We start from the raw sequence: 23,545 nt of genomic DNA on the forward strand, positions 1-23,545 counted from the left end.
ACCCCTCCCGGCATCAGGGTCTTTTCCAGTGAGTCAACTCTTCACATCAGGTGGCCAAAGTACTCACAAGTAGCTAGAGCTAAAATTATTTGCAGGGGCAGAGGTGGGAGATGAGGTTGGAAAACCAGGCAGAGGCAGATTAACTTAGCAACTATTTACTGGATTCCTGTTATGCACCACCATGCTAGGTGCTGGAAATACAGTGGTGACCAAGACAAAGTCATTGCTCCTATGCTAGGGAATCTGAAGTTTATTCTTAAGGAGATCAGAAGACTCAAGGCAGAAGAGACATATGAAGGTTCCAGGTATTCTATGGTAGTAAATCTGCAAAGAAAACAATTAATTGTAAAGAAAAAATGTTATGAGGCAGATAATTATACTGGAGGATATTAGACAAGATGGAGATGATGGATCTGAAATAAGGCAGCAAGCATAGACTAGAGAAGGAATCTGAGAAATATTTCAGAGGCGGAAAAGAACAGAACACTATGAAACCTTAGGTCATTTCCAGCACTTTTACGAGGTGGCATAGTTTAGCGCAGCTCTAAGTCTAGGCTTCAGAGTCAGACATATTTGGATACAAAATCTACCTTCACCAGTTATTTTATCTTTCTGAGCCTAAGTTTTCTGTCTTGCTGTGAAGATATAAATGGACATGCACAATATGCAAATAGGTTTAGGAAAACATCTCATTTATAAAAAACACTGAATAAACAGTAGTCACTGTTAAATTTATCTTGTTGTCTTTGCTCACATAGTTCCTTCAGTCTAGGGGACCTCACTTGTTTTCTTGTATTTGCCTGGGGAAACTGTTCAAATGTCACCTTAATTCAAATATCACCTCCTGATGCAAAAGTCTCTTTATTTGATCTTGTAATTTATAATGACTATTACAATGTCCTTCATATTTTCTTAAAAACCTCCCTCTTCTCACCCCCCTGCCACTAGATGATATTTTAAACTTCCTGAGAGCAGAGTCCATATCTTACAATTTTGCATTCCTAACACCTGTAAGAATGCTTCTCACATTACAGGCATGGTATCAATATCTGTTATTTACTGTCAATGTGAGTAGTTTGTGTCTATCTTTTCCTACACTTGGCTTTTTTCAGGACAGAGACAATGATCTATACCAAACCTCAGGAACTGGAACTGCATCTACATGATGCAGGGCTAATGTCCTGAACAAGCTGAAATGCAGAAATACAAAATCAAAATTCAAGAATGCTAACAAAGCAGTTAACGAAGATGTTTGGTCATCAAGTGTTGGAAAAACATCTAATAGACTATCTAGAAATTGCCCATTATGGTTGAGATGCTACATTAGGTACACTGAAATGGAAACGATAGGTGTTGCTTACTTTTGTCAACCAGTAAGACCCTTAAATTCTTTACTAGCCTGACAAGTCACCAGAGTTCTTACTGAAACACTGATCAAAATATTAGGTAGAAGAAAGGGATTTATTTTAAAAAGAATAAAGAAGAGAAAATAACTATATATAATTAAATATATCTTTCCCTTTAAGAAACATTTACTAATAAATGAAAGCAAAGTTATTTTAAAATAATCATGTCCATATAAAACAAGGTAAAAAGTAAAATTAAAAATGAAGAAATTTTAAAATCATTTTTTCCTTCTTACCATGATGAATTTCAAATTCTTTGGTTCCCTGTCCTTTAAATACTGCGAGACATGGCTGAAAAACATAGAAGTTACTACAGACGTCTGGTGCAGAGGAACAGTCAAACTTGCCAACCTAAAGGAAGAGAGAAAGTTCAATATGTTGAAAATAAAATCTTATCCATTCAATAAAATATTCATAAGGATAATCCGAAAATGACATTGCTATAAAAACAACACAGCTTCTAAACAAGTTAGTGGACCATGAAAATAAGAAACAGGAATCATTAATTTACATTTAACACTGAAACTACGTTTAGTTTAAATAATGCCTCTTGGAGATCTCAAAAACCTGAGAGGAAATTACCAAGAAAATACTAAGTTGTTTATGAAGCCCATCTTTCTAAAAACTTAGAGGATATTTATATTATCTTGACAAGGGGGAGAGAAAGAACCTAAAACTGCAGAAGCAGAAATAATAAAAAGGGTGACATTTTCATATAGTGTAGGGAGAAAGCTAGTAGGCAAATGATAAACCAAGAAAAAATATTTGCAGCATTTAAGATAGAGGATTTCTATTAAGAAATAAAAGATAAACATCCCATCAAGAGAAAGAAACTGGGGCAGAGACATACATAGAAAATAGAGTAGAAAGCAAAAAATAAAAATGAGTATTATTAACATCTCCCTTCTGGCCTATCCAAGCAGTGCTGCTTATAAAAGTGTAACACCAGGCCTGGCACTGGTGTAGGGAAGTGGTCACTCCCACACTGTCAGTAAGAAGGCAGGCTCTGATAACAAGGACAAAACACTTAAGAAAATATAACCTTGGCTCAAGAAATTCCTCATAGTGCATTTTTCCAGTGTATCTGTCTGACATAGAAATGGAAACAACTGAAAGTTACCAGTAAGACAGAACAGGTTAAACAATTATAGTGCAGCCATACAGTGAGATACTACTCAGTCTCTAGATGATGACTGATACACATACATACACAAAAATATACACATCAATATATATTACACTGGTATGTAGAAAGGTTTCTAATCACTAAATGGAAAATTTTACAGAAGAGAATAAAAGCATACATATAAATTTACATGTGTATGTCTGTTACTATGGCCATTACAATATGCATATAGGTGCACATATATACATATGTGCACATGCTAACACAAACCCATGTTTAAAAAGCCTCAACAGTTATTAACAGAAAATTCTTAACAATGGTGAAAATACGGATAATTTTTAGATCTAACTCATTTTTGTACTTATTTATAATATCTTAATTTAAAATAATGAACATGAATTACTTATATAAAGAAACAAGTACTTAAAAAAGGGTATAGTTTTCTGCATTCCAGAAAAACTATATCATATAGATTTATCACATACCAACTGCTCAAGAGTAATGAAGGTTAAACTTTTTCAGATATCATTTTAATTTGCAGTACAAAAAAAAAAACAAAATAGAAGAACAAAAGCATTTAGGGGTTTCTAAATTTAGAATTTAACTAAACATCTTAATGTTATTTAAAACATAACTTTATGTACTAAATTAAGACAGCACAAAAGCAGAAGGGTAGGCAGAATACATTTTTCTTACTTGAATATGTTCATTTTTAAGTAGAGTTTTTAGTTTCTTCAACTCAGGATCATTTGAATTTTCATTTTGTCCAAAGTGAAAAAATAAGAGCCACCGATGATGAGCTAAACGATCCTTAAAAGTGATTTAAAAAGAAAGTGATAAAGGGAAAGAAACAAGAGATGAGAAATCCTAAGAGTTCTAATCTGTATTTCTTTAACTATCCTACCTATTACTTCAAAATACTGTCTAAAATTCAGACCCAGTCATATTCTTATTTTGTAGTTTATATATAAACCAATTATATAGTACTATAGAAAGAAAACAGCCACTAAATCATAATATCTTAAGGTAGAGGACTGTGCTAAGAAAAAACACAGTTTTAATGACACAACTAAAATGCTGAAAGGTGAGGAAGTCAGATTTTTTTCAGGTTTAACATAAAGTTTCATAGGGATATAGACTTAGAAAACTCTGGGATCAATAAGCAGAAGAAATTAATTGATTCTACTACAAACTGAATGTTTCTAAAGCTGCTCTGTAATTCCCAGTGAACAACACAAATTGTTCTGTAGGAGGAACAGAGAGCTCCAGATCAGATTCAAAGTTGCTTTGTGATCAGTATCTTGTCTTTTCTGGTGCTCTTCCTCAACTTGCCTTCAGGACTAGTTACACAAAGCTATGGGTCCACCCTCAAGTTGCAATCCCAGCAAACCTGGCATTAGAATTTAACCTGGAATCAACTGATAATATTAAGACCTGAAATGTTATCAATATTTGTTACAATTTATTATTAAAAAAAAATTACCTGTAGTGTATTTGCTGAAAGGAGTTCAAAATCTGGAAGATTATGCATTATTTCCAAATAAATTTCTTTAGCATCCAATGAATTAAGAAACTAAAATAAGAGAATCATATTGTTATTTTTTAAATCAACATTTGAGTATTTCAGTATCTTAGTTTTTCAGTTTTCAGAGAAAGAACTTTTAAGAAAAAACCACAGAAGTAACCCAGTTTTCAAGCTATTTATCCTAAATGTTTCCTTTTAAAAAAAAAAAAAGACCGTATATCATATTTTGGCAATTATTAAAGAGTTATATAACTGGGTCGTTTCTTTAAAAATAGTGATGCAAAATAAATTTCATTATTAGGTGTTTTATTACCTGGAATTTTCTGTATTCTATGATAATCCTCAAAATAACCTTGAGTGACCTCTGGCTCACTGGCGGGAAAAGCTGTATCATATTCAATCTAATTTTAATACTCACCATGTTTTACAGAATGCCAGTGCTTTACAAATTTTCTAAAAATTGTTAAAACAACAGAATATTTGACGATCTAATACGATGCTTTATGGGCTTCCCTGGTGGCTCAGTGGTAAAGAATCTGCCTGCAATGCAGGAGACCAGGGTTCGATCCCTGGGTTGGGAAGATCCCCTGGAGGAGGGCAAAGCAACCCACTGCAGTACTTTTGCCTGGAGAATTCCATGGACAGAGGAGCCTGGCGGGCTACAGTCCACAGGGTCGCACAGAGCTGGACATGACTGAAGCAAGTAAGCAACAGCAGCAGCAGCAAGACAAGAGCTTCATATTCCAATTAATACTGGCTGAGAGTGCAGAGGAACTGAAGAGCCTCTTGATGAAAGTGAAAGAGGAGAGTGTAAAAGGTGGCTTAAAGCTCAACATTCAGAAAACTAAGACCATGGCATCCGGTCCCATCACTTCATGGGAAACAGTGGCTGACTTTTTTGGGAGCTCTGAAATGACTGCAGATGGTGACTGTAGCCATGAAATTAAAAGAGGCTTGCTCCTTGGAAGGAAAGTTATGACCAACCTAGATAGCATATTAAAAAGCAGACACATTACTTTGTCAACAAAGGTCTGTCTAGTCAAGGCTGTGGTTTTTCCAGTGGTCATGTATGGATGTGAGAGTTGGACTATAAAGAAAGCTGAGCACCAAAGAATTGATGCTTTTGAACTGTGGTGTTGGAGAAGACTCTTGAGAGTCCCTTGGACTGCAAGGAGATCCAACCAGTCCATCCTAAAGGAGATCAGTCCTGGGTGTTCATTGGAAGGACTGATGCTGAAGCTGAAACTCCAATACTTTGGCCACCTGATGAGAAGAGCTGACTCACTGGAAAAGACCCTGATGCTGTGAAAGATTGAGGGCAGGAGGAGAAGGGGACAGCAGAGGATGAGATGGTTGGATGGCATCACCGACTCAATGGACATAGGTTTGGGCAAACTCCAGGAGTTGGTGATGGACAGGGAGGCCTGGCATGCTGTGGTCCATGGGGTCACAAAGTGTCAGACATGACTGGTGACAACTGAACTGAATTGAAGGAATTAAGAAAAACTTATGGGAAAACTGGAATGGACCTTGTTTATTATAGAGGTTTATAGAAATAAAGTCCCTGAACCAAACCACTGAGGAGTTTTGCAGGGTAAAATGTATATACGTAAAATATGTATTTTAAATTAAATACACTTTAGATCTGGGTCTGTTATTTAAAATGCAAACAACTGAAATAGACACATCTCAATTCTAACAACTGTCTATTTCTGTCCATATTTTATCCTCAGCATGTTTTTTTTTCATGGAACTCCCTTTGCCAGTCTAATTCTCATGGAAGCAGCTGCTGTTACCAAAAGTGTAGCAACAGTTACATCAAGAAAACGTATACAGGGGTTGATCAGTTTACTGTCTATCTTTAAACTATTTTCTTGACAATTCAAATATCACCTCAAAGATATAAAACTCTATTAAAAACCTGTAGAAACTATTACTGTATTCAGTTTAATTATGTTCAACATGAGAACACAATCAAATGGATAGAAACAATGTCTATAAGAACAGAAAACTCGGTTTTTCTGCATACTCTCAAAAACCTACGAAATAATTTGTTACCAAAGGGCTTAAAAGGTCAAAACAGAAAGCTTTCCTGTTTCAATACTATAAAGCTCATTCACTTTACTCACAGTCATCAAAAATTTTATGTAATTTATAAATTCACTAGAACTTCATTATAAATCTGTTTTAGAGTAAAATTTGGTAGTTTTATTTACAAGGGTATTGTGCAGCCTCTAAATTTCACCTGCCAAACGTATTTAGCTAGCATATTATTTTACATTTTTAAAAAACTTGAATGCTTTAGGAGGGACAAGGACTTTAATTCATCACCCTGTGTTATCACACTTCTAATATCACTTATCTATGTTTCCTGAGATCGTATCTGAGCTTGCTGTTTTAACCAAAAAGTCCCAAGATCTCACTGAAAAATGAGACTGTTGTACTGAAGGTAAGAGCCTGTGTTTAGTGTTGACTAGAGCACAGGAAATCCTCACGAGCTAATGGCACAGTGTAAAAGAAACCCAGGTTTTCTGGGAAATCTGGCAACATGAATTGAATTTGCAACTGCTACAGCCATCTCATTCTAAATAGATAATGGGAGAACTACACAAAGGTGAACAAGACAGTTCATTATAACACTCCTTGTTATCATGAAAAAGTAGAAATTTAAATATCTATCCAGAGAGGACTGGTTAAACTCATTGTGTTACGTTTAGTCAATTAATTAGTTTCTAGGAATTGTTGATGCACACATTCACAGGAATTATCATATATACTACTACTCAGGGACACACGCACACACAGTATAAAGCACTTAAGCAGGCGCTAAATGGGCTTCCCCTGTGGCTCAGCTGGTAAAGGATTCGCCTGCAATGTGGGAGACCTGGGTTCGATCCCTGGGTTGGGAAGATCCCCGGGAGAATGGAAAGGCTACCCACTCCAGGATTCTGGAACTACATATAGTACTTATGTGCCAGATACTCTTCTACGCCCTTAGGATATGTCAGTGAAAAATTCAAACTCAAAATTTACTGCAAGAGAATAAATATAGTATATAAGGTGAAAGAATATAATATATAAGGTACAATGAGGTGGATTATGAAAGATTGTAAAGAGATCCAACTATTTTCCTGATGAATAGGGTATAGGTTATAAGGTATGAGAAAAAGAGGGGTCAAGAATGACTCCAAGGTACTTGGCCTTAATCATAAAAGATGAAGCTTTCATTAACTGAGATGGGGAAAAACTAGGTAGAACAGATGTATGGGGAAATATCAGGAGTGTAGTTACAGACACCTAGGTTTGAAACATCAATTAATATCCCAGGGGAGATACTGAACAGGCTGGAGAATAACCATGTCTGTAGTGGAGGGCAGAGGTCTGGGCCAAAGGCAAAGCTGGTGAGTTGTCTGCATGAAGTCATAATTTCATACACATATAAGCAGAGATCTGGAAGGGTATGTACCAAGATTTGATGGTGCTTGCCAATGGGTGATTTAGTTTTAACAAATTTCAAATCTTTCTTTACACATTTATAAATCAAATATGAATTTCTATAATGAATACATGTAATCTATATCAATATCAAAAAAAGAAAAATAAAAACAGAAAACTACAGGTAGTTTGTCTTATATTACAATCTTTTTTTGTGGGTTCTCTGGAGACCTATCTGATATCCCAGTATTTGTTTCAGCTCCTTGACAGCTATCTTGATTCAGCTTCTTCATTCATAAAATTAGGAAGGTGAACCAGACCAGTAGATCACCAAACTAAGTTTATATCAGAGTCAAACACGAGGCTTTAAAAAAAACAGACACCAGATTCCAGCTAAACCTACCAATAATCTATATTTTAACATTAGAAAATATAGAAATAAATGGAAACCAATAAATATCCATTTAACCTAATAATGTATTCCTTACCTTTGGGATTGTTAAAAGTGCAGTTTAAAAATAATCCTTACAGTGTAACTTTATAAACTGAAGTATTAAACAGAATCCCAAATATTAAGTATTTGTTCTAAATAAACTAAGTGTTCCATAATCAGGTGATAGAAACTGGTTCACTTTTTTTTTTTGCTCATTGTTTACAAAATGATACATTTGAATGCATGTGTTATGTATCTATATGTAAAGAAATTAAAGGGATTCATACCAAAATACCGTTTTTCTCTTTGTTATTTAAAGTGGCTCCAGGAGGAAAATAGGCAGTAGTACTTGTTGTAATATCCAAACTCTTACAAAGGTTGTCCTGGGTGGCACAGTCCACCCATCCTACATTAACAAGACCATCCTAAAAAGAAAAAATAATATTGTAAGTTGAAAAAAGTTAAAAGGATTTATATTTAGCAAAAATATAACTTCACTACCATAAAAATTAAACTTTTAAAAAGAACATGAAAAATGATGCAGATTTGAATAACATGATTAATAAATTTGATCAAATAGATATAAAAATTACACTTCACATAGGAAACATTTTAAAGCATACATAGAACACTAACAATCTTTGTAAAACAAACCAAATCTTGGCCAACTCCCAACCCACAACGACAGTTTTTATAGTGTTAAAGTATCAACACATAAACTGTACTCCCTGACCATAATATGATGAAAGCTAAGTAAGTAAAATAACAAAACAACAAAAAATTGTCGTTTGGAAATGACAAAAACACTAACTCTGGTTAAAGAGGAACTCATCATTAAATTATGGAATATTTAGGAGTGAATGAAAGCACTACATGTTAAAATATATTGAACACAGCCAATCAGTTAGAAAGACGCTTATAACTATGAATACATAGATCAGAAAACAAGGAAGATTACAAACAAGTGAGTTAAATGTTCACGAAACCAGCAAAGAATCTATCTGGAATCAGTTTTTAAATGTGTTTCTTAACATGGTGATATAGTTTTGCAAAATAATTGATGCTTACCAACATACCACTTAACCTGAGACGTGTCTGTGAGGTCAAACAATCTGGGAGGAAAAAAGAAACTTATGAGGAAATTTCAGCTCTTAAGTATTAAATCTATACTTTCATTTGCTGCAAACCATGATGTTGATTCTAAGGCAATTAACTGGGCTGTGCTGGTAAATACTGAGACTGTTGTTTACTAGGTAGACACAGAGGTCAATGTCTCATTCTTCTCCCTCCTTCTGACCTCTTTCCCCTCTCTTCCCTCCCTCTCCTGTTCTCTTCCGAGTTTCTCAGGATTTCGAGCCAAAGAAAAAAGAAGGCATTCCCTCTCAAGCACCTCTTTAAGATATTATTCTAAAATATTTCCTCCTATCAACAGTCCCCTTGAACCAAGGATCTCATAATTTGGGGTAATAAAATGTTATGGACCTATCTGATTAACATATACAACACATTCTTAAAATACAGTACAATCTTAAATAGCTTCTTCACTCTTTCTTCACCCTTATGGCAGAAAGCGAAGAGGAACTGAAGAGCCTCTTGATAAAAAGTGAAAGAGGAGAGTGAAAAAGCTGGCTTAAAACTCAACACTGAGAAAACTAAGATCATGGATCCAGTCCCATCACTTCATGGCAAATAGATGAGGAAAGAATGGAAACAGTGAGGACTTTTATTTTCTTGTGTTCCAAAATCACTGTAGATGGTGACTGCATCCATGAAATTAAAAGACGCTTCCTCCTTGGAAGAAAAGCTATGACCAACCTAGATAGTATATTAAAAAGCAGAGACTTTACTTTGCCAACAAAGGTCTGTCTAGTCAAAGCTATGGTTTTTCCAGTGGTCATGTATGGATATGAGAGTTGGGCTATAAAGAAAGCTGAGCGCTGAAGAATTGATGCTTTTGAACTGTGGTGTTGGAGAAGACTCTTGAGAGTCTCTTGGGCTGCAAGGAGATCCAACCAGTCCATCCTAAAGGAGATCAGTCCTGGGTGTTCATTGGAAGGACTCATGCTGAAGCTCTAGTACTTTGGCAACCTGATGTGAAGAACTGACTCATTAGAAAAGAACCTGATGCTGGGAAAGATTGAAGGCAGGAGGAGAAGGGGACGACAGAGGATGAGATGGTTAGATGGCATCACCGACTCAATTGAACATGAGTTTGAGCAAGGTTTGGGAGTTGGTGATGGACAGGAAAGCCTGGTGTGCTGCAGTCCATGGGGTCACAAAGAGTCAGACACAACTGAACAACTGAACTGAACTCTTTTATGAAAGTTCTATAAATATGAATGCTAGGATACAATGAGATAGATTTATAAGGGAGATACAGCATCATGGACCTTACAGAGATAGGCAAAATCAACCTACCTGTTATAGAAGTAAGATAATGTGAGAAAGTTTTAAAGTTTTCTTCATGTGTGGAAAGGACAGAAATTTGTGCATTAGGTCAAAATGAGATAAAATCCCTCAATGACAGACTAAGGGTGATTAAGTGATTTTTGCTGCAAGGCAATACCTTCCTAAGATGGGATAAGTGGTTGATTTTAGCTGCAAAGCAATAGCTTTTCAACACAGCGGCTTAAAGGCTGAGAGATGAAGTATAGGGAAAAGACCCTTGTTGGAGTTAAACAAAGAGGAGTGTATTAATTGGGATATTTTCTAACACTAGGACTAATTTTTAACCAATCTTATTGCTTAAATATAGTTTACAGTTTGTGTAGGGTATTGAACTTTCAACTTAATTTACTAAGGTAAAAGGTCCTAGAATTGGAAATTTATCATCTTGAAATGTATACTTTAATGAGGCAAACATATACATTTTTGAAATAAGTATGAGGGAAGAAATCATTTTGGGAGAGTTATATCTATCAACAATTATTTTTGCAAAGTGACCAAAACATTAGTATCTTACAGTATAATTTCCTATGAGTACAATTAAGCTGAAAAATCTGCCCACTGAACATAAACCACAATACTTTAAGAAATTAATAACTGTAGAAGAGAGATCGAGATGGTAGAGTAGGAGGACATGGAGTTCACCACCCCCGACAAACATTAAAAAAAAAAATAAAAAAGTATGTGGAACAATTCTCATGGAAAACTAACTGGAAAACGGCAGAACGACTCCTGTACAACCAAGGCTGCAAAAAAGATGTTCCCACAACCAGATAGGATGGAAAAGGCAGAGGGTTGGGACACCTGCCTGAAAGGGATCTGAAAGAAAAGAAGGTTGCCACAAGGAGACCCTCACCGTGGGGAGCAAGCGGGCCGAGTCACAGACTGGGCAATGCTGTCATGGGGGTCCTGCGAGGAGGAGACAAGACCCTTGGCTCCTGGAGAACTGCTGGGACAGACAGAAGGCCTAGAGAAGCCGAGACGACTCAGGAGGCAAACACACGTGCTGGCTTACCAATGATCAGGGGCACAGCTTTGGAGGGGCGGTCACCACCTCACCACACTCTCCAACATGAGTAGCTTGAGTATCTGGCCCTTCTCACTCCACACCACAGCCTGATATATTAGATCTGGGCCGAGCAGGTCCTGGGAAGACTCAGCCTAGCTAGGCAGAGACAGACTGGGGCCCCGGGATGTGGTCTGGATGCAGCGGAGGTGGTCATGTCAGCACTCGCTTGGGCAGTGCTACGGGGCCCCCTGCAGCTTGCCTCCCAGTGGGGGCGCGCCCTGGCCTTGGGGTTGGGGGACACAGGTCCTGGGAGAGGACTGGCACTGAGGCAGCCCTGCTCTCTGGGTGGTGGCAGAGCCACCCCAAGTCCGAGAGCCACAATGCCGCGGCCCCCAGCCTGGCAGATGCTCTAGCCCCACCCACTCCAAACCACAGCCGTGCACTAGATCTGGTGTGAACACAACAGAAGAAAGGATGAGACCTTGGGCTGCATCTGAGTAGAGCCTCAGACACCTACACTGGTCCTGTGAGCACACAGGCCTCACTTGCTTCAGTAGCCGCCTCCTCAAGGGGCAGGGCACCATTCAAGGAGAATGCAGCCTGGTTCACCCTGACCCTCAGGGCAGCTACTCTGACAACTGGGGAGCAGACCTCATCCCTGTCAGGGTGGCAGCAGCCATGGAGCAAAGAGAAAAGTCCCACCTCACTCTGCCCAGGCTTCAGACTTCCCAAACCAACCAACGCCCCCCAGTAAGGTGATAACAACCAGTGGCAAAATGTAAGGACCTGAAGAAAGATGTGACTGGTGTCCATATCAAAACTAACTCTCGCACCAGACACTGTACATATGGTCTACATAGGGATGCTCCCATATAAAAACACCCCTCTAAGACCATAATAGATAATCATTTCTCCTAAATTCAGAGACAGAGAAAGTAAAATGAAAAGGCAGAGGAAATATTTTCAATTGAGAGACTAAGAAAAATCCACTGAAACAAATAATGAAATAGAGCTCACTAGTCTAGCTGACCCCAAGCTCAAAAAAGTGGCAATAAAAATGCTAAATGAATTAAGAAAGATCAATATAAATGCAGATCACTGTAACAAGAACTAGAAACTATAAAGATGAACCAATCAGAAACAGATAATTCAATTTTTAAGATAAAAAGCAATCTAGAAGCAATGAACAGCTAACTAAATGACACAGAAGAATAAATAATCTAGAAGACATAATAGAAATCACCCAATTAGAAGAACAGAAAGACAAATGGGAAAAAACCTGAAAGAAACATACAAGATATAAGGGATAATGTTAATATGCCAACCTATGCATAACAGGAGGAGAAGGCAATGGCTTCCCACTCCAGTACTCTTGTCTGGAAAATCCCATGGATGGAGGAGCCTGGTGGGCTGCAGTCCATAGGGTTGCTAGGAGTCGGACACAACTGAGCGACTTCACTTTCACTTTTCACTTTCATGCACTGGAGAAGGAAATGGCAACCCACTCCAGTGTTCTTGCCCGGAGAATCCCAGAGACAGGGGAGCCTGGTGGTCTAACGTCTATGGGGTTGCACAAAGTCGGACACGACTGAAGTGATTTAGCAGCAGCAGCAGCATGTGTAACAGGGGTTCCAGAAGAAGAGAGAAAGACATCGAAAATTTATTTGAAGAAACTATGGCTGAAAACTTCTCAAGTCTAAAGAAAAAGAGATAACCAACCAGGTACAAGAAGCGCAGAGGTTCCCAAAGATGATGACCCAAACAGACCCACAACAAAACATCATAATTAAGATGGCAAAACTTAAACATAAAAAGAGAATTCTAAAGGTAGCAAGAGAAAAATGAAGAATAAATTACAAGGGAACCCGCATAAGGCTATCAACTGATCTGCAGGCCAGAAGGCAGTGGCATAATCTACTAAAGTCTTGAAAGGGAAAAACCTGCAACCAAGGATACTCTATACAGCAAAATTACCATTCAGAAGGGGAGATAAAAAAATTTCTCTGACAAGAAGAAACTGAAAGGATTCAGTAATATTAAACCTACCCTAAAAGAAATACTGAAGGGTCTTCTCTAAACTGAAAAGGAGCAAGAAGGAACTCAAAATGGGCAATGCAAATACACAGTAATGATTGAAGATCAACTTATATAAGCTAGGATGCAGACTAAAGTGACTGTAACTACAAGCATAGGATGTAAGACAGGGTATCAAAACTGCAAAATAGTAAGGCGGGGAGTAAAAATGTACATCTTTTAAAATGTTTAAACTTGAATGACTATCAGTTTAAATAAAGTATTAATTGGTAAGAGATATGGGTCAACATACATGAATTCCATGGTAACCACAAATCAAAACACAAAACAAGTTTAAAAAAACTCAAGAAAAGGGAACAGTCCCAAATTCATTAGACAAAGACACTAGAAAGAAGAAAATTACAGGTTAGTATCTTTGCTGAGGAAAATTCTGAAAGAGATGGGAATACTAGACCACCTGAACTGCTTCTTGAGAAATCTGTATGCAGGTCAGGAAGCAACAGTTAGAACTGGACATGGAACAACAGACTGGATCCAAATAGGAAAAGGAGTACATCAAGGCTGTATATTGTTACCCTGCTTATTTAACTTATATGCAGAGTACATCATGAGAAACGCTGGGCTGGAGGAAGCACAAGCTGGAATTGAGATTGCCAGGAGAAATATCAGTAACCTCAGGTATGCAGATGACACCACCCTTATGGCAGAAAGTGAAGAAGAACTTAAGAGCCTCTTGATGAAAGTGAAAGAGGAGAGTGAAAAAGTTGGCTTAAAGCTCAACATTCAGAAAACTAAGATCATGGCATCCGGTCCCATCACTTCATGGCAAATAGATGGGGAAACAGTGGCTGACTTTTTTTGGGGCTCCAAAAATCCCTGCAGATGGTGACTGCAGCCATGAAATTAAAAGACGCTTGCTCCTTGGAAGGAAAGGTATGACCAACCTAGACAGCATATTAAAAAGCAGACACATTACTTTGTCAACAAAGGTCCGTCTAGTCAAGGCTATGGTTTTTCCAGTAGTCATGTCTGGATGTGAGAGTTGGACTATAAAGAAAGCTGAGCACTGATGAATTGATGTTTTTGAACTGTGGTGTTGGAGAAGACTCTTGAGAGTCCCTTGGACTGCAAGGAGATCCAACCAGTCCATCCTAAAGGAAATCAGTCCTGGATGTTCATTGGAAGGACTGATGCTGAAGCTGAAACTCCAATACTTTGGCCACCTGATGCGAAGAGCTGACTCTTCTGAAAAGACCCTGATGATGGGAAAGATTGGGGATGGGAGGAGAAGGGGACGACAGAGGATGAGATAGTTGGATGGCATCACTGAGTCAATGGACATGAATTTGGGTAAACTCCGGGAGTTGGTGATGGACAGGGAGACCTGGCGTGCTGCGGTTCACGGGGTTGCAAAGAGTTGGACAAGACTGAGCGACTGAACTGAACTGAGCTCATCTTTGCTGAATATAGGTGCAAAAATCCTCAACAAAAGATTAGCAAACTGAATCCACCAACACTGAAAAAGGATCATATACCATGATCAAGCTGGATTCATTTCAGGGTCACAAGAATGTTTCCACATGTGCAAATCAATCAATGTGATATTAACAACAACAACAAAAAAATCACATGATCATCTCAACAGACGCAGAAAAATCGTTTCACAAAATTCAACAGCCATTCATGATAAAAACTTTCATAAAAGTGGTTGTACAGGGAACATATTACAACATAAGAAAAGGTCACTTACAACAAAGCCACAGGCAAAAACAATACTCAACAGTGAAAAACTGAAAGCCTTCCCTCTAAATTCAGGAACAAGATGAGGATGCCCACTCTCATCGCTTCTATTCAAGTATTGGAGGTCCTAGCCACAGCAATCAGACAAGGAATTGTTCAGAGCAATCCTAAAGAAAAATAAAGCAGGAGGCATCATCCTATCAAACTTCAGACAATGCTATAAAGCTACATTAATCAAAAGAGTGAGGTATTGGCACAAAAACAGATATATGGATCAATGGGACTGAATAGAAAGCCCAGAAATAAACTCACACACCTATGGTCAATTAACTTTCAACAAAGGAGGCAAGAATATACAATGGGGAAGGATGATCTCTTCAGCAAGTGGTGCTGGAAATGTTAAGAGAGCCACAGGTAAATCAACGAAGCTGGAACACACTCTGTCACCATAGGGAAATCAACTCAAACTAGCTTCAAGACTCAAATAGAAGATGTAACACCATAAACTTCCTAGAAGAAATCACAGGCAAAACATTCTCTGACATAAATCATACCAATGTTTTCTTAGGTCAGTCTCCCAAGAGAATAAGAATAAAAACAAAAGTAAACAAATGGGACCTAATCAAATTTAAAAGCTTTTGCATAGCAAAAGAAACCACAAACAAAACAGAAAGACAACCTACAGAATGGGAGAAAATATCTGGAAACAGTGCAGCCAACCAGGGCTTAATTTCCAAAATGTACAAATAGTTCATAAAATCCAACAGCAAAAAGTCAACCCAATCAAGAAATGACCAGAAGACATAAAATAGACATTTCTTCAAAGAAGAAATACTGATGGCCAATAGACACATGAAAAGATGCTCAATGTTGTTAACTATTAGAGAAATGCAAATGATAACTGCAGTGTGGTACCACTTCCAGTCAGAGTGACCATCATTAAAAAGTCTACAAATAACAAATGCTGGAAAGGGTGTGGATTAAAGGGAACCCTCTGACATTACTGGTGGAATGTCAGCTGGTACTGCCATTATAGAGAACATTATGGAGCTTCCTCAAAGAACTAAAACTAGTATTACCATACGATCCAGTAATCCCATCCCTAGGCGAGAAAGTGAAAGTGAAGTCACTCAGTTGTGTCTGACTCTTCCCAACCCCATGGACTGTAGCCTACCAGACTTCTCCATCCATGGGATTTTCCAGGCAAGAGTACTGGAGTGGGTTGCCATTTCCTTCTCCAGGGGATCTTCATGACCTGGGGATTGAACTCCAGTCTCCCGCATTATAGGCAGATGCTTTATATATCCAGACAAAATTCCAATCCAAAAAGATACATGCAGCCCTATGCTCAGAGCAGCACTATTCACAACAGCCAAGATACGAAATCAACCTAAATGTCCATTAGCAAGTTAATGTATAAAGACGTGGTACATATATACAATGGAATACCATTCAGCCATAAAAAACAACAACATGATGCCATGTGCAGTAACATGGATGGAATTAGAGGTTATCATACTAAGTGAAGTAAGTCAGAAGAAAGAGGAAGACATCATATGATATGGCTTATATGTGAAATCTAAGCTATGACACAAATGAATCTATCTATGAAACACAGTCACAGATACAGAGAACATACGGGTGGTTGCCAGGAGAGGGTTTGGGAGGAGGGACAGAGGAGGAGGTTGGGGTTGCACAGAATGAATAAACAAGGTGCCAGTGTACAGCACAGAGAACTACATTCAATCTCCTACGATAAACCACAACGGAAAGGAACAGAAAAAAAAGGATGCATACACATGCATAACTCAACCACTTAACTACAGCAGTAGTTAACAGAACTCTGTAAAACGACTATACTTCAATTAAAAAAAAAAATAAATCTTTAAAGACCTAAATATAAGACATGACCTCATAAAACTCCCAGAAGAAAACACAGGCAAAACATTCTCAGACATACATTGTAGCAATATTTTCTTAGATCAGTTTCTCAGGGCAAACACAATAAAAAAGCAGAAGTGAACAACTGGGACCTAAGCAAACTTACAAGCTTGGTTTTGTAAGTATGCACAGTAAAGAAGTCATCAATAAAATGAAAAGACAACTTAGGAAACAGGAGAAAATATTTGCAAATGATGTGACCAAAAGGGGTTAATAACTAAAATAGTAAATAGCTCACATGACAGAAATAACAAAAAAACAAACAACCCAATCAAAGAATGGGCAGGGACTTCCCTGACTGTCTAGTGGTTAAGAATCCACACTTACAATGCAGGGGTCATGAGTTCGATCCCTGGTTGGGGAACTAAGATCCCACATGCTGTGTCGTGCAGCCAAAAAAAAAAAAAAAAAAAAAAAGGCATAAGACCTAAGCAGACATTTCTCCAAAGAGGACAAATATATAGACAGCCAACAAGCACATGAAAAGATGCTCAATGTGGCTACTTATTACAGAAATGCACATCAAAACCACAATGAGGGATCATCTGACACCAGTAAGTATGGCTATTATCAAAAAGTCTACAAATAAATGCTGGAAAGAGTGTGGAGAAAAGGAACCCCACCAAACTGTTGGTGGGAATATAAATTGGTACAGTCACAATGGAAAAGAGTATGGCAGTTGCTCAAAAAAACTAAAAATAGATCTACTGTATGATCCAGCAATTCCACTCTTGGGTATATATCCAGAAAAGACAAAAACTCTTAATTTGAAAAGATATATGCACCTGTATGTTCAAGCAGAACTATTTACAATAGCCAAAAACGAGAAATAACTCAAGTGTCCATCAACAGACAACTCGCTTAAGAAGATGTGGTGTGGATACAAGGAGTAGTACTTGGCCATAAAAAGAATGAGATGTTGCTATCTGCAGAAACATGAATGCACGTAGAGAATATTATACTTGGTGAAGTCAGACAAATATGATATTTATATGTGAAATCTAAAAAATAATACAAATCAATCTATATACAAAACAGACACAGAAAACTAACGGTCACCAGAAGGGAGAGAGACGAAGGCAGGGGCAGATTAGGGAGTGTGGGATGTGGGATTAATGGATACAAACTACTACACATAAAATTTATATGAAGGATTTACTGTATAGTACAGAGCATTTTACCCAGTATTGTGTAACAACCTATAATGGAAGGTATCCCACAAAAATTCAAACTGAATGCTATACACCTGAAACCAACATAATATTGCAAATATATACTTCAACTTAAAACAAGCAATTAATAATTTTATAGCCTTATGTGTAAAATAATAAAAGATAAATATTCATTAAATTAAAATTATAACATTAAATTAAAAAGTATAAATTGTACTTTGAAAATAGAAAATAATCAATTATAGTAGCATACTTAAGATTTTTACCTAGTCACCTACTTCCAGTTATAAGACTAGCAACTTCTGAGGACCTAATATACAGGATATAGTGATTATATCTAATAATACTGTATTAAATCCTTGAAACTTGTTCAAAGAGTAGATCTTAAATGTTCTCATGTCCAGAAAGAAATGGTAATTATGTGACAGGATAGAGGTGTTAGTTACTATCATTTTCTAATATATAAGTGTTTCAGGTCAACAAATTGTACACTTTATTTATATTTATTTATTTTTTTTCAAATTGTACACTTTAAAGTTACAGAATGTTCTATGTCAATTATATCTCAATAAAACTATGGAAAAAAAGACTGTCACCTAAAAATCAAATGTCATGGTCTCTTCATCATAACAAAACAACAAATAATATTACCGCTTCCTTCGGAACAAAAAGTGATCAGCCAGCCAATACCAGCAGCAAATGCAGTTTGTATGGAGTTAACAAAATTTCCTTAAGAGAAAATAAAGAAAATTTCTGATCATTTACTATTCCACAATGGAAACCATTTTCTATATGGGTTTTCCCATCTAATCTCATCCATTTCCAATCTACTCTTGAGCAGTTTTCAGGATTCCTATTGAGCATGTCAAATTCCTACCCTGACTTTTTCAATCATATAAAATCTAAATTTATTATTAAGAAAGAAACTCAAATTGGCAAGTTAGGCCCCTTGTGATCTGAGCTTTGCCTACCCGTTCAGTTGGTTATTCCTGCCCCAAACCACTCTACTCATCACCCATCTTTTGTTAGATTCATGAAATATTGCAGATTCCCAATACAGTGACCTTTTAAGGATTCCTCTTCACTTTCACGACAGATTGGATCTGATTTCATTAAGGAAGAATTTCCTAACCCTTCCTCCTTTCCCCACCTGAATTCTTTCATATCCTTCAAGCTTCCCTAAGCTTACCTCTATCATAATAGTCACTACTCTGTATTTTAAAGGTTTAATAACGGGGTCCCAGAAGGCAAAGATTATACAGTTTATGGCTGCAGCCCTAGTACTTAACAGCTTTGGAGACATAACTAGATTCATTAAATGATATAAGCATCCCTTTAGAAGTAAATACTATCATTTCATGGGTAGTATAGAGTAATTACATAACTCCCCTAAAGACACCTGATGAATTAAATGCCTGAGATTAGAAGAGTTCTTAAACTTCAAAATTAAATTGAATAGGCATAAATTTACACCTGATATAGTATACTTATGGAAGAAAGAAAACACTTGTTTTACTAAATATTCAGTTGTACTTTCAAAGTTGCCTTTTCACCTAGCCCCATCTCATATCCATATCCTACATCAAACTTGTTTTCATTTCTGTATAAATTAAATTTATTAAAGGCCTACTATTGAGCAGAGCTCAGAACAAATGACATAATTCCTTTCTAAGAAGCATGGAAAAGATAATATGACCAGAACATTAATATTACTACTGAAAAATCTGAAATACCAATTCAAAGTATCCTTGAAAATCAAGCAAATTATGAAGACAAAATTACCTGTCCATAATTCTGTCACTGTGCTTGTAACATGCTGCATGGCGAAATTCATTAAACTTTCTTTTGATCTGTCACCATGGTACTTCACTGCAGCCTATATTTTCATTTATAAAAAGAGAAACATCTTTTACTTTTTAAGACTCAAACAAATACCTTGATTCTCCATTATTCTGAATAAGTAAAATATGTCTTTCAATGGTAAAGTGTTTTTCTAAATGACATGCTAATAATCTTGATTGCACGGATTCCCTATCAGACATTTTAATAATATTACTTTTAATTATTTTAGTTTCAGTTTTATCGCTTAACACTGGGGAAAGAAAGGGAAATTAGAACTTCATATTCAATGAGAGAAAATACCTGTAAAATACTTTGTAAATTATAAAGTACAGCACACATATTGGTTATCATTATATCCCTTAAGATGGAAACTGAAATTGGCAAACATTTTGTTAAAGTAATATCATCTCAAAGTATTTACAGTATAATAAAAAGTGTTTATTATGACTATAGCATAGTTAGATAGCACCTAAAATAAGAAAAATCAAAAGATTCTACAAATTCACATATTGTGTTTTCTCTAGTATTCCTCTTGTTATAGTGTTCCATCAAATAAAAAAAAAAAAAAAGCCAATTTTATATCTTACCATTCCAGACCTAAAAATGAAGAGGCTGGGATAACTGTTGACTCCTTTCATTCGGCAAAGCATTCTATCATCGCCACAGTTAACTGCTCCAATTCGAAGCAATCCATCTACTTCTTTTGCAAAGTCTCTCCACTATGAAGAAAAAAAAGTAGTTCTCTGATAAAATAATTTACGTTTCCTTGAACATTCTTCAAACTGCACTTCCTTAAAAGAGAATATATTCATGAGATAAAACCATAAACATGTGAAAAAATATGATAGCTATTTCTGATAGTCAAATCCTAACATATTTTTAAAAACACTCAAATAATAGATAAACGGTAAATAGTAAAACTTTAATAATCAGGATGTAGAAATACTCACTGTGGGAGCTAAATCATGGCAGTGTGAACACCCTGGGGAGTAAAAGTTCACAAACCACAGTTCTCCAGAATTAACAGCAGCATCTAAAAATACATAAACCGAACAACTTATGATTATTTACTAAAGGTTTGTACATGTTTTAGTTCAAAATTTTCCTTGAGATCAAAATGAAAAAAATAGTCATACATCTTTCATACTGCCTTTATCATTTTCTATACATTTTCTTTTCTATAAGAAGAAAACATACTATTTCAACTGTCAAACAATACCTTTAAACAAAACAACAACAAAAAACCTCTTCCAAGCTCTATCTCAATAAGATGCAATCTTGAACAGCATGATCTATGTCACTAAGAAGCTGTACAAGTAAAGGAAGCAACATAAGGAAGCAACAGTCAAACCTCACAGAGGTTTTATGGATGACAGAAATGGAGAAATGACCAGAGAGACTGGGATTTCAGGCTCTTCTACCATCTGCAGCACCGGTTTAGCACACAGTCAAACTCTGACGGCTGCTCCAGATTACAGAAGAATGCAGTCAGCGACCTATGTGACAGTAAGGGCTGTGCAGATTAAACCTAACCTTTGCTCTTAGTAGGGGCTTCTCTTGTGACTCAGCTGACAAAGAATCAGCCTGCAATGCAGGAGACCTGGGTTCCATCCCTGGGTTGGGAAGATCCCCTGGAGAAGTGAAAGGCCACCTACTCCAATATTCTGGCCTGGAGAATTCCACGGACTGTATAGTCCATGGGGTTGCAAAGAGTCAGACATGACTCAGCGACCTTCACTTTCACTTTTTGCTCTTAATAAGACATTTTCTTTGGAAAACTGCGCTATCTGAAGTATTAGATCAAGGTTTTTAACAATTCAAAACATGAATACATATTTGCTAAAATAATAGACCCAAACACTACATAATATTTACTCAACAATTATATTACACGTTATAATCTAACTTATAAAGGACCTGATACAAACAAAATCCATTCATTTAAAAATTTTATGATTGTACGGATGTGCTCTAACATTCAAGACAAAAAGTTTAAGACAATTTGCTTTTGGCTAAAGAGTTTCCATATAATTCCACACTAAAATCAGCAATTTTGAAAGAAAATTTCCAAAAGTCATAATAAATTATACTAAGACATCAAAACATGCATACTATTTGAAATACATATAACTGATTCAGGTTAATTAGTAATGTCTGCAGTAATGTTCACCTACATTTCAATGCCAAGACACATGGATCTGTGGGAAAAATTACAGGCCAAGTGTGTACATTAGGATTTTGTTGGCTGTTCTCTGGCAAAGTTTAGAAAGTCTGATGAACAGACCACTCTATCCAGGTTGTCAAAATAACTGCCATGCTGCCATGGACCACCAACTGGTAGGAACTGAGGTAAAATCTTACACGTTCTCTGCCCCATTCTTCTGGGACCTCTATCATGCAAGTGTTAGTATGGATGATGACGTCCCAGAGGTTTCTTTTTTTTTTTTTTTCCAGAGGTTTCGTAAACTGTCCTCATTTCTATACTGTTTTTGTTTTTCTGTTCCATTTCAGTGATTTCCACTGTCTTCATCTGCATCATATAATCTACTTGTTGACTTCTTCTAGCGTATTTTTTACTTAAGTTATTGCATTCCTCACCTCTGTTTAGTTGCTCTTTGTTTTCTGTTTGTTCAAAAACTTCTAACTTCTCACTCTGTTTATTCAATCTTCTCCTAAGTTCTCTGAACATCTTTAAAGTGATGAAAGGGAAAACCTACAGCTAGGAATACTCTACCCAGCAAGGCTGTCATTAAGATTTGAAGGACAGATTCAAAGTTTTAGAGAGAAGCAAAAGCTAAGAGTTCATCACCATGAAACCATATTTACAAAAGAAGTTATAGGGACTTCTTTTCTTAAAATTTTATTATTTTTTTAACTTTTCTTTTATTGGAGGATAATTGCTTTACAATATGGTGTTGGCCTCTGCCATATACTACCATGAGTCAGCCACAAGGGACTTACCTAAGTGAAAAAAGAAAAGGCCACAACTACAAAGATGAAAATTATGGAAGGAAAAAAATATCACAGTTAAAGCCAAATATACAGAGAAGGTAGTAAATCTGTCATGTATAAAGCTAGTAGGAAGGTTAAAAGACAAAATAGAAAAATCATTTATACCTGCAAGAAGTAATTAAGAAACATACAAAAATATATAAAATATGATGTTAAAATCTGTGAATGTGGTGGTGGGGGGAGTAAAATGTAGGGTTGTTATAATGAGTTTGAACCTATGAGATCAGCAACTTACAGACTGCTATGTAGTGTGAGGAATATCCTCAGTAACTATACAGTTTCTGTGTATGGTGACATATTGTAATTAGACTTACTGTAGCAATCATTTTGAAATGCACACAAATGACAAATCTCTATGCTGTGTAACAGGAGCTAATACAGTGTTGTAGGTCATTACACTTCAAAAACAACCTCCCAGAAAAAGA

At 36.6% G+C, this 23,545-nt stretch overlaps 1 protein-coding gene across 2 annotated transcripts in view; it reads right to left on the reverse strand.

Moving 5' to 3' along the window:
- The window catches only part of DNAJC10 (DnaJ heat shock protein family (Hsp40) member C10), a 53,242-nt gene that overhangs the window by 20,474 nt on the left and 9,223 nt on the right, over nucleotides 1-23,545 (reverse strand). For both annotated transcript variants that reach the window (XM_070475917.1, XM_070475916.1), the window contains exons 6-14: nucleotides 21,059-21,141; nucleotides 20,696-20,827; nucleotides 20,049-20,142; nucleotides 18,918-18,995; nucleotides 8,994-9,037; nucleotides 8,213-8,350; nucleotides 4,016-4,105; nucleotides 3,229-3,342; nucleotides 1,643-1,757 (exon numbers count right to left, since the gene is read on the reverse strand). In XM_070475917.1, the coding sequence (XP_070332018.1) occupies nucleotides 1,643-1,757; nucleotides 3,229-3,342; nucleotides 4,016-4,105; nucleotides 8,213-8,350; nucleotides 8,994-9,037; nucleotides 18,918-18,995; nucleotides 20,049-20,142; nucleotides 20,696-20,827; nucleotides 21,059-21,141 (888 nt within the window). The remainder of the gene's footprint in view (nucleotides 1-1,642; nucleotides 1,758-3,228; nucleotides 3,343-4,015; nucleotides 4,106-8,212; nucleotides 8,351-8,993; nucleotides 9,038-18,917; nucleotides 18,996-20,048; nucleotides 20,143-20,695; nucleotides 20,828-21,058; nucleotides 21,142-23,545) is intronic.

The sequence above is a fragment of the Odocoileus virginianus genome, chromosome 13, assembly GCF_023699985.2.
Source record: "Odocoileus virginianus isolate 20LAN1187 ecotype Illinois chromosome 13, Ovbor_1.2, whole genome shotgun sequence".
Classification (NCBI taxonomy): domain Eukaryota; kingdom Metazoa; phylum Chordata; class Mammalia; order Artiodactyla; family Cervidae; genus Odocoileus; species Odocoileus virginianus.